The sequence below is a fragment of the Lolium rigidum genome, chromosome 5, assembly GCF_022539505.1.
Source record: "Lolium rigidum isolate FL_2022 chromosome 5, APGP_CSIRO_Lrig_0.1, whole genome shotgun sequence".
NCBI lineage: Eukaryota > Viridiplantae > Streptophyta > Magnoliopsida > Poales > Poaceae > Lolium > Lolium rigidum.
Window position 1 is genome coordinate 35,243,800 of NC_061512.1, and position 11,239 is coordinate 35,255,038.

Below are 11,239 nucleotides of genomic sequence, written 5' to 3' on the forward strand. Positions count from 1 at the left end.
TCTTGGCTTCGCGATGGCGGCGGCTCCGTGCGGTTTCGTGGGTTTCGTCAATTGGTATCGGGTTTTCCGATCCGGGGGCTTTATATAGGCGAAGAGGCGGCGCAGGAGGGCTGACAGGGGGGCCACACCATAGGGCGGCGCGGCCCCCTCTCGGCCGCGCCGGCCTAGGGTTTGGTGGCCCCGTGGCCCCCTCCGGTCCTTCCCGGTGTTCCGGATGCTTCCGATGAAAATAGGAACTTTGGCGTTGATTTCGTCCGATTCCGAGAATATTTCGTTACTAGGATTTCGAAACCAAAAACAGCAGAAAACGTGAACCGGCACTTCGGCATCTTGTTAATAGGTTAGTTCCAGAAAATGCACGAATATGACATAAAGTGTGCATAAAACATGTAGATAACATCAATAATGTGGCATGGAACACAAGAAATTATCGATACGTTGGAGACGTATCAATGACACATTTAATGGCGAAGTATCCATCACCATAGCGAGTGTATCGCCCTTGTGGTGCCAATATTGTACACTAGTAGAAAACAGGCCTTTCGTCAGGCCCCTTAAGTCCCGGCCATAGTCTGGGCCGGGACTAAATGCGTGGCCACGCCCACGCGTACGACACCCTTTGGTCCCGGTTCGTTAGGAACCTTTTGTCCCGGTTTGAGACACAAACTGGGACTAAAGGGGTATGCGGCCCGCTGTGGCCAGGGGCTCCCCATTTAGTCCCAGTTTGTATCAAACCGGGACAAATGGGCTGGCCCTATATATATGGCAGCCCCCTCTCCCTTCTCTCTTTTTTTTCATAGTGGGAGGAGTGTGGGTTTGTGCTAGCTTTTTTTATTCGTATGCACTAGAGGTGTTTGTTAAAATGTGTGTTAGAGCGATGCCACTGTAGTTCACAGAAGACAAACATGATATGAGGTGCCCGAGCCACACTTAAGCTTCCTCCTCCTAATTTCCACTTGTCCTAAAAGGTTAGCAACTATTTTCTCGTTTAGACCGCGCGGTACTAATTTTAGGATCGTGATTGTGTTTGATATACAATTGTATGATGCAAATAAGCCATCCATGGATGTACGGTGACCGGCGGCGCACAACCGCTTACATAGAAGGCGTGCATTCTTTTCGCATGCGACCGAGGCGAATAAGCATGGTGGTGGCTTTATGTTTTTGTCCATGTGTTGAATGTGAATGAGATGGATCACACTTCCTCAAGAGTCATTCAAAGCCACCTGCTTCATTCCGGTTTCATGTCTGGCTATAATGTTCGGACCAAGCACGGAGAAAGAGGGGTCTTGATGGAAGACGGCGATGAAGAAGAGAACGATGATGACAACTACCGATCTATGTTTCCTGAGTATGTTGATACCGCAATGGAAGACAATGAAGAAGAATGTCAGGATGAAAAAACGGGCACTAGATGAGCCCGCTGATGATCTTGGTCGGATCATTTCTGATGCACGACGAGGTTGTGATATAGAAAATGAGAGGTAGCAGTTCGAGCAGATGATACAGGACCACAACAAATTGTTGTACCCAACTTGTGAAGGTAGCCAGAAGAAGCTGGATAGCACACTGGAATTGCTTAAGTGGAAGGCATACACCGGTGTGACTGGCTTGTCATTTGAAAATTTGCTGGTACTACTAAAGAAGATTCTTTCAAGAAAGAACGAATTGCCCGCCAACACGTACGAAGCAAAGAAACTTGTCTGCCCTCTAGGATTAGAGTTGCAGAAAATACATGCATGCCCTAATGACTGCATCCTCTACCGCGGTTAGAAGTACGAGAATATGGATAAATGCCCGGTATGCACTTCATTGCGGTATAAGATCAGAAAAGATGACCCTGGTGATATTCAGGGCGAGACACCCAGGATGAGGGTTCCTGCTAAGGTGATGTGGTATGCTCCTATAATACCACGGTTGAAAGGTCTATTTGGAAACAAAGAGCACGCCAAGTTATTGCGATGGCACATGGAAGACCGTCTAAAAGATGGCAAGTTGAGGCACCCCGCTGATGGTTGGCAGTGGAGAAAAGTGGAGAGAGAGTTACCGGACTTTGCAGGTGACGCAAGGAACTTTTGGTGAGCAGAGCTGCAGTCAAAACACCTGGCCGTGATTCTATGTATCTACAATCTTCCTCCTTGGTTGTGCATGAAGCGGAAGTTTATTATGATCCCAGTGCTCATCCAAGGTCCGAAGCAACCGGGCAACGACATTGATGTGTACCTAAGTCCATTAGTTGATGAAATTTTACAGATGTGGGCCAAACCAAGTGTACGTGTGTGGGATGAGCACAAACAAGAGAAATTTGTCCTACGAGCGTTGCTTTTCGTAACCATCAATGATTGACCTGCTCTTAGTAACATTTCAGAATAGTCAAACAAGGCATACAATGCATGCACGCACTGTTTGGATCAGACAGAAAATATATATCTGGACAAATGTAGGAAGATGTGTACCCGTACAATCGTTGCTTTCTTCCGCCCAAGCATCCCTTAAAGAAAAAAAAGGAAAGCATTTCAATGGCAAGGCAGAAACCCGGTCGAAGCATGTCACCCGTACTGGTGCTGAAGTATTTGATATGGTTAAGGATTTAAAAGTAATCTTTGGAAAGGGTCCTGGTAGCCAACCTTTTCCTAACGGTGCTGATAAGCGCGGACTCATGTGGAAGAAGAAATCTATATTTTGGGAGCTACCCTATTGGAAAGTCCATGAGGTCCGCTCCGCAATCGACGTAATGCACCTGACGAAGAATATTTGCGTGAATATTCTAGGCTTCTTGGGCTTGTATGCGAAGTCAAAAGATACACCAGAAGCATGGGAGGACCAGGAACGTCATAAAGGATGAAACGGCATGCATCTAGGGCAGTTTCAAGGGCCTGCTAGCTACACTCTTACCATTTGAAAAGTTCGCCTTTAGTCTCGCCTGGCTAATCCCGGTTGGCCAACCAGGACTAAAGCCCCTTACGTGCCGGGACAGAAGGACATGTCTCCAGTAGTGCTATAGTGCCGGATATTATTCTCAAAGTGTGGCATTGCCTAGCTATTTATCCTCTCGAAACCTATTAATTTATGATCCATCCCTAATTGAGAAAGACCCACATGGGAAAAAGAATTTCTTTGTCGCCCAGAAGACCAACCCAGAAGTGGGAATCACCAAGTTTCCAATAAACATGAGAGAACGAACGTGAGCAAACATACTTTCTCCTAAAGAGTGTTGCCTAACTCCTCCCCCCTCCTCATGAAGAACATTGAAAAGCCATTTACCAAGGAGGACCCTGTTCTTGACCTCAGTGTCATGAATGCCAAGTTCTCATTGGTCTTTGGGGCGGCAAACCACAATCCACTTACCCAATCAATATTTCCTCTTCTCGCTATCACCTTCCTAGAAAAACCTTGATTGGAAATTATCCAATCGTTTGAAGAATCTTTTTGGAAGTTGGAAGAATGATATCATATACAGTACCATATTACTTAGTACTGAATTGATAAGAACCAATCTTCCTTAGTAATTTTCCTTTTCAACTACTTAATCTAATTGTAGTCAATCCTCGGTATGTTTCCTCACTCTTCGCTTAATGGAGCCAAACAAAACTTAGTATACCTTTTTTTTCAGTAGATAGATAGGAAGTCGTCAGGCTAAACCCTCAAAGGACCAACACAAGAGAGCAACAATTATCGTCAAAGATGAGAACTATAGATTAGAACACCAACTGACACGAACACAAATTAAATCCTAGCAGATCCGTCAGGAAGAAAATTTCACATGCCCTCCGCTGGCACAAGACACACCGCGGAGGGAGGAGGAACTTATTCGAAATTTGAGATGTAGTCGTGGTCTCGCAATAGTGAAGAAGACACTGGAAATACCTATACAAAAAAATGAGAATCACGTAGATGAGGGGCCATAATCCACCGCACCTCAAGACCCAAGGCTACCGAAGATGGGGCAAACCAGTAACGTCGGTGGCAATAGAAACGGAACCCTAGATCTCTCTTTTTTATCGCCTCCGTCTCTCTCCCCTTGCTAGGTCGTTCGAGTCGTGGCATCTTAAATTCTTAATTACTTGCTCTATTCCAAAATAGGATACCTATAATATTTGAATAAAGTCAAACTTCTCAATAATTGACCAACTATATAGAAAAAACTATCAACATTTATAATCCCAAATTAATATTTTCGGAACCATCATAAAATTTATTTTCATATTATGTGTATTTAAAAAATTATATATTCATATTTTCTTGTACTCCTACATAGTTGCTGAAACTTTAAAAAGTTAACTTTAACTGAAAACTATAGGCATCTTAATTTGGGGAGGAGGGATTAGTTTGCTAGTAGGTACTCTTGTAGCCTTTAGGGCATCTCCAGCGGGGCGACGCATATTTACGTCCGTTTGCGTCGGGCACGGTCATAAAAAACGTCTGCATGTCCGCATGCGTCTGCCCCTTCTCCAGCGGCAGGGACGCATTTATTTGACCGCATGCGTGATTAGAGAGGAGAGAGAGGGAAAGATTCTGTTTGTGTGGCTAGAAATAAGCGCATGCGTGATTAAAGGATGAGAGAGAGGGTTGCATGCAGCCCAACCGGACACAAACGGACGCGCGGACGCGTCCGCAGAGACGCATTCCTGACGCATATTTGGTCCACGTTTGCGTCAGGACGGACACTGCGGACGTTTTGCGTCGCCCCGCTGGAGGGCGTTTTTTATCCGCGCAGACGCAAACGGACGAAAAACGTCCGTTTGCGTCGCCCCGCTGGAGATGCCCTTAGATACCACTCTGCCTTTGCTTTGGGCGTCGGATCACATCGAGTTTGCCGAAAGAAGCCGCAAAGTATATCTCCTCTGTCCATCTGGGTGACGGTGCAGGATCCTCTCGCAGCTTTCTGAACTCTGAAACTTTCATGTGTGTGCGTCTCTTTGTGCGCTCTCAAACTTGGACACTTGTGACTCGTCTGCGTGACGGCCCCGGATCGTCCCACACCAGTTTTCTGAACTTTATAACTCGTGAGTGTTTTTTCTGAATTTCTCTTCTCAGCTCTGAAACTTCCACGCCGTTTTTTTAGAGTTCGTTTTTTTTTTTTTTTTTTTTTTTTGCGAAAGTTTAGAGTTCGTTTTCATTATCGAAAGTACCCTAAATTCACAATTCTGTTTCATATACAAGACAATGATCAACTATCAAAAAATATTTTCTTTCTACTGTTGTTGCAGCTCTCTTTGCTCTTTTTACCAAAGAAACGAGAGTTAAAGCCTGAGGTTTCATTCGATTTGAGGCTCTGTGGTCTGTGAAGCTCTAGTCAGCCAATCTCAGAGCATTGAAACGATATTCAGCCTCAAACCACGCCAAATGCCAAGTTGTGACACTATGCCTTCAGTGTTTACAACAGATTATCTAGGCTACTCCATAATAATCACATATTCCATGTAACAATGGTATCATTCGATTGTATACACGAGAACTATGGAAAAAGTGTGCTTCACGAAGAAAGTACCGTGCCTTGAAGCGTGACGTGGAACCAAACACACCACCCGCCCTAACTGAACTGTTCCATACGTTGTCATTCCACCATTATGGTTTACATCGTCATTCCAGCAATATGGTTTGCATATATCTACAAGACTACAAATCTATCATTCACCCACCAGGACAGACAACAACCTGCATCAATGGACAGGGATTGCCTGGGATGCTAACGCAGCAGCTCATGAATCTACAAGAATGTGGTCCTATATAGACACCGAACTGCCAAAGAACAGCCTTATATTTCAGAGCTGGTCCTGCAATTGCCCGAATGATCCACAAACAGTTGTGGGCAAGAAGAGAACAATCCTCCAGCCCCATACCATCATAATGTAGATAGATAGGGTATAGATCAGATAGATGCAGAGTTGTTGCAAACCTATACATAACAAACAACCAGAGCTCCAATCATCTGCATCCAGAGGTTAAGGGCCCAGCAATTCAAAGGGGCAGCACACAAGTTGCTCTATGTCCTACATCATTCATCTTTAAGCGTCCAGGAGCTAGATATAGATTAGATTGGTAGGGGCAGATCATGTTAAGGTGTCCATGGCATCCCAGCTTTTGCTTTAGCTTTTGATTTCAGCTTGCAGGCAGTGAGTCCAAGATTGTATCTACCTAGCCTACAATGATGCTGGAGAAAACCTTGTACAGTGACAGTGCCATGTTCAGATGTTCTCCCTTCAGATACTAATTAGATCAAACATAATTGAGAATGACTAACTACATTGATACATTATGACTCCCTGTAGCTACCAGATTCAGTTATAAACTACATATGCAGATGCTTGCTTTTGTACCGCCTGCCATTGCCAATTTGCCACACACTCTCTCAGGTTCAGACAAGAGGAGAAGAAAGAAAACTTACAGGAGATCAGAGACAAAGAAAACAATAGCAAGAACTACAAGAACACGCCGCTATGGTCAATCTTCAGATCACAGGCTGGGCCGCTACCGTCCGTGACGCCCTCCGTCGGTGTCAAGCGAAGCGCTTCCGCCCGTCGACGATGGCGAGGAGGCGCGCCACGCCGCTGGTCCACATGTCGTGCTCCCTCTGGCTCGCGCACTCAAACTCGATCACCCGGTGCTCCGCGGTGCGCAGACCAAAGTAGCGCCGGTGCTCGCCCCCCTCCAGAACGTGCCGCCCTGGCCACGCCGCTATGTCCCTGCACACGTCCACCACCACGCCTGCACGCACAACTCCGGCGTCAGTGAAGTGTGTTACCCGTGGCCATGAAAGGGAGACACAGCTAGGCTGCCATGGCTGTATATGTCTGGTACTGCGGAGAGGGTTGTGCACTTACTCTTCTTCTTCTTGGTTATGGTCCCGGCGACATGCCGGCTCTTCATCTTCAGCATCACCTGCAAAATTCAATGGCCGAACTCACATATGAGTTACCAAATTTGTTATGCAACACAAGATCAAGGACAGTGAAAGGGGAGATAAATGTACCACGCCCGTCCGGTGGATGTACACGGAGACGACTTTCCAATGCAACGATCCTGCACATGATCACCAGCATCAGTACAATTCAGAACACGGCGGCGTGGCTGTGGCTCGGCGATGAACAGCAATTCAGTACCTTTGCGGGTGCGCTTGAGGAGCTCGGTGCCGCGGGCGACCAGCTCCTGGCAGCAGATGCCAAGGAAGTTGTTGCTCTCGTCCTGCTCCAGCGCCGGCAGGTCGTCGCTGAAGCTGCTGCTGTTGCTGCTGCCCAGCTCCTGCACCACCCTGTGCAGCTGCCTCGGAGCGCCGTGCTTGTGGCCTCCCATTCCCATCGAGCCCTTGTCCACCGGAATCACCGCCGCCACGTTCCGCGCCTCCTTCAGCACCCTCGCCCTCAGCGTCGCCGCGCCTCGCAATGCTGCAGATACAGAAACGCGAATTGCGATCATGTCTATGTCTAAGATGATGCCCATTGTGATCAGTAACGAATGTGGAATGAGATAGTAATAAACTTACCGGTGGCGGCGGCGGCCGTGATGGTGACGATATCGCCGGGCGTCCTAGCGTTGACGGCGGAGCCGACGGCGGCGGCGAGGTGCTCGCGCTCGGCGCCCATGGACTCCGCCGCCTCCACGCACTGCGCGGCCACCAGCGTCGCCGCGGACGCCACCGCCATGTCGGTGCGCGCGGCGCGGTCGTCCCTGCCGCCGGACCCCGCAGTGGCGGCGGCCACGGCAGCGACCGCCGCGGCCACGGCCGCCACCGACACGGCGGCGTGGACCTGCGCGTTGTGCGCCCTTGTCTCTTCCTTCTGCCTCTCCTTCCGGTCCTTGAACCACCGCCCCACCGTCTTGCTGCCGCCACGAGGAGGCGGCGGCTGCGGCTTCGGCGTGCTCACTGTTCTGAAAAACTGCATTGTTTCGGCAGAGAATAACATTCCAATTAGCATCTAGCTAGTATAAAAAAGGCAATAATAATCATATTTCTTCCACAAAATTTGATCTTTTTATCACTCTATAAATCAAACAAAACATTTAAATTAATGAAATGAGCCATAAAAATCACTGGTGGAAATTGCTTTTGAAAGACTGTGTGGATAAGCAACTTGTTTGATAGAGAACAGTTTCTGAATTAACTGAATGCAGAACCTGACGAATTCAGAGAATCCGGAATTAAAGAACACACTGTAGTACTAATGATGATGATTCTTGCACTGACAGGAACACATAACTGTGCCTCCGCTGTTGAATAATTGCTGAGGCGTGCCATAGGTTAATGCACACACCACTGACACGGGACATAATCATGGATGCACTGTGGGGGGGAACAAGCACAAACAGATCTAAACTAATAACACTGCAGAAGATAAAAAGGAATGCATAATTAGGTTAGAACACTTGATTAGGGATGAGAAAGGCAGGCAAAGGTCAAAGTGAAGAACTGAAGATGGTGCAAGACAAGAGCTGCAGAGCCTATGTGTGCTGCTTTTTTATCTAGAGAGAGAGTGGCACAGTGAAAGGCAGTGGGGTAAGCTGCAGTGTTTGCTTGTGGAAGGAGCAGACCAGAGTGGCAGAGCGAGGACAGAAATGGCTGCTAGAATCAAAGCTTCTTTGCACAGCAAGGCAAGCAAGCACCAAAGACCATCAAATCAAACACACCCCATCTTCCCTTCCTGGTCAGAGCTAGCTACAGGAGAACACAGGACAGAGAGGGCCACTTCATGCTCATATCCTTTCAGTTTCTTTTCTTCAGTTTGAAATAATGGCCATATGATGATGAACATAGAGAGTGCCAAATAGCTAATCAAAATTTTCCTCCAGGAATATTACCAATAACATTTTCCTTATTTTTTTGCTAAACCATTGGATGACCATGAGACCTCTCTACTATGTCATGACAGGTGCGCTTCTCATCATCTCCTGGACCATGACTAAAGCTTGACTTGACTACATGGTAGTACTACAGTACACACTGAATTCATTTCACTCACTTGCTTTGCTTTGTGTCTCAGTAAAGACAGAATCTTTCCTAAAGAAAGAGAAGGGCATGGAAGTATTATCAATGCTAAATCTACATGCTTTCAGAATTTAAAGCGTGCACCGGTCAGGTGATATGGCCCAACAACCAGGCTTTGTTTTGCCTGTGCAACAAAGCTGCTGAATCTTTTCTTTAAACATCCTAATGACTGTTACATGTCTGCCTAATTAGATGGCAGGTGATCCAGCAGCTAGAGTAGATAAGGTGTGCACAAAGAATATTAATTAGGTTTGACGCATGCCTAGCTATGGCACTGCAAAAGGAAATATAGATAGGTGATCATTGCTCTGATAGCACAAAGGCACAGCCACTGTAGTTACAGATAGAGAGAAATGAAGTAAAGGGAGAAGATGAGACATATGGAGGCAAAGCAGCATCAGCAAAGACCAAAGAACAAGCATGGTAGGAAAAGGGGAATGATTTGTACACCACTCACAGTCCACAAGATATCCAATTTTGGGGTGAGAAAAAGCTTAAAAGTGAGAATTAATTTTTTTGAAGCAAACAAAAATTAGAGAGATATGGAAATATGCAATGTAAGTAACTGACTGTTTCAGTGGGTGGAGATAAAGGTTCATATTAAATTCTTGCAGCACATCTGTTTTGTGCAAAGGAAGTGTTTTTGGCCCAACTAGTCTGACAGCTTGGACTACTAACTGAAGCCAGAAACTTATTGGTAACCTATCCAGTTCCAAGGGGCAGAAAAGAGCCTAAACCATAGCAGACACCAAGTAACCAGCTCATACAAAGGCAACAGATTGATTAAAAACAGAGATTCTCAAGTAAAGCCATTCTAGAACCAACCAGAGCATTAGTACAATCTTCATCAGAAAGGAAACTGCCAAGTTCATCACAGAGAAAAAAATGGTACGGTGGAGAGAAAGATATGCATACCCTGGCGTCGTCGACATCCGGCGAGACGGGCGGGCTGTCGGAGAGCGAGCCGCCGCCGTTGAGAGGGCCGCTGCTGTGGGAGAGGCGGCCGGAGGTCAGCGGCGACACCTCTTGCTGCCAAGGAAAACAAGCAAGATACTAATCAGCACGTAATCTCTCTGCATTATGCTGCTTTTTTCGATAATGAGCGTATATAAATATCACGCTGCATTATGCTGCTATCGGCAGTAATCAACTGAGAGAGAACTGGTACGATGATCAGATGACTAAAAAAAATGTCGGTGTTTTCCTGTGGGAGAAAACAAAAAATGATCTCGTCTTTGGCTGTTTCTCCTTGTCCTCCAAAAGTACAGGGGATTCAGAGTTTCAGATGGCAGTCAAGAAAGCGAGGACTAAATAATTTAGCTACTCCAGAAAACTCTCCGAGTTGTTGAACAAGAAACACGCAATTGATTGGCACACAAAAGTGGTTTAGAATAAACGGCATATACAAGTACAACTAAAAAAAGACCGATTTTTCCGTCAGCAGTGAAGAGAGGGGGCTGGCTGGCCAAGAACGCACCGAGTGGGACATGATCCGGTCGAGGACGACCTGCGAGGTGGCGGCGGAAGCGAAGGAGAAGGAGCTGCCGGAGGCGGTGCCGGCGCCGCTCGCGCAGTCGTCGAGCTCCCCGGCGACGTCCTCCGCGATGGCGGCCGGCGCGGAGGCGGCGAGCGCGCGGGAGACGTCGGCGGCGGACGCGCTCCACGAGCGGGACAGGAACTCGAGCGGGTCGCGCTGCTGCTCCGGCGGCCGGGGCTCGCCGCCGCCGCCCCTCGCGCTGGCCCTGCCGGAACCGTTCATCGACGTACGGCGGTCGCTGGGCGCGCGGAAAGGTGGTGGGGGGAGGTAAGGTAATGCTGCGGGTTGAGGAGAGTGCTTTGCTTTTTTGGGGAGAGTGGGCGGTTTTATACAGTCGTGTGTGTCGAGAGGAAGAAGAGAGGGGTTAACCGTTTGGGCATAAAGTTGGGAGTGTGTGTAATTATTTGCAAGAGCTTTTTTCCAGCAGCTTTGGATGCCTCCACATAAAGTTGGGAGTGTGTGTAATTAATAATGGTTTGCATTGCATTATTAACATGGTTATGCCATGTTACTATGTACAAGGAAAAGTGTTTAGAGATGACTACAAAATAAATCAGACTTTTTCATAAGCACATATGCTTATTTTATAGAACTGGCGACTAGTTAAGCATTTATCTTATATAAATAATAATCATAGTGCTTGAAAATTTTGGTCTATTTTGCTAAACATCTTGCATTGTATATGTCCTTGTGTTTTAATTTTTTTTCCTTAGCATCCT

The 11,239-nt window shown here is 47.0% G+C and overlaps 1 protein-coding gene across 1 annotated transcript; it reads right to left on the minus strand.

Annotated features, from left to right (window-relative positions):
* Positions 1-6,214: 6,214 nt before the first annotated feature.
* On the minus strand, positions 6,215-7,883 carry LOC124655166 (VAN3-binding protein-like). The gene is made up of 5 exons (XM_047194114.1): positions 7,484-7,883; positions 7,104-7,385; positions 6,974-7,023; positions 6,825-6,882; positions 6,215-6,708 (listed from the first exon to the last, which is right to left on the minus strand). The coding sequence occupies exons 1-5, from the start codon at positions 7,881-7,883 to the stop codon at positions 6,500-6,502; spliced, it is 999 nt and encodes a 332-aa protein (XP_047050070.1). The 3' UTR covers positions 6,215-6,499.
* Between the last annotated feature and the right edge of the window lie 3,356 nt (positions 7,884-11,239).

What these genes read in the sequence shown, in the direction of transcription:
- LOC124655166 (XM_047194114.1), bottom strand. Translation starts at nt 7,883, where the DNA reads ATGCAGTTTTTCAGAACAGTGAGCACGCCGAAGCCGCAGCCGCCGCCT. An exon ending in CCTCAAGCGCACCCGCAAAG is followed by an intron (nt 7,024 to 7,103) that starts GTACTGAATTGC and finishes GATCATGTGCAG; the next exon opens with GATCGTTGCATTGGAAAGTC. An exon ending in CATAACCAAGAAGAAGAAGA is followed by an intron (nt 6,709 to 6,824) that starts GTAAGTGCACAA and finishes TTGTGCGTGCAG; the next exon opens with GCGTGGTGGTGGACGTGTGC.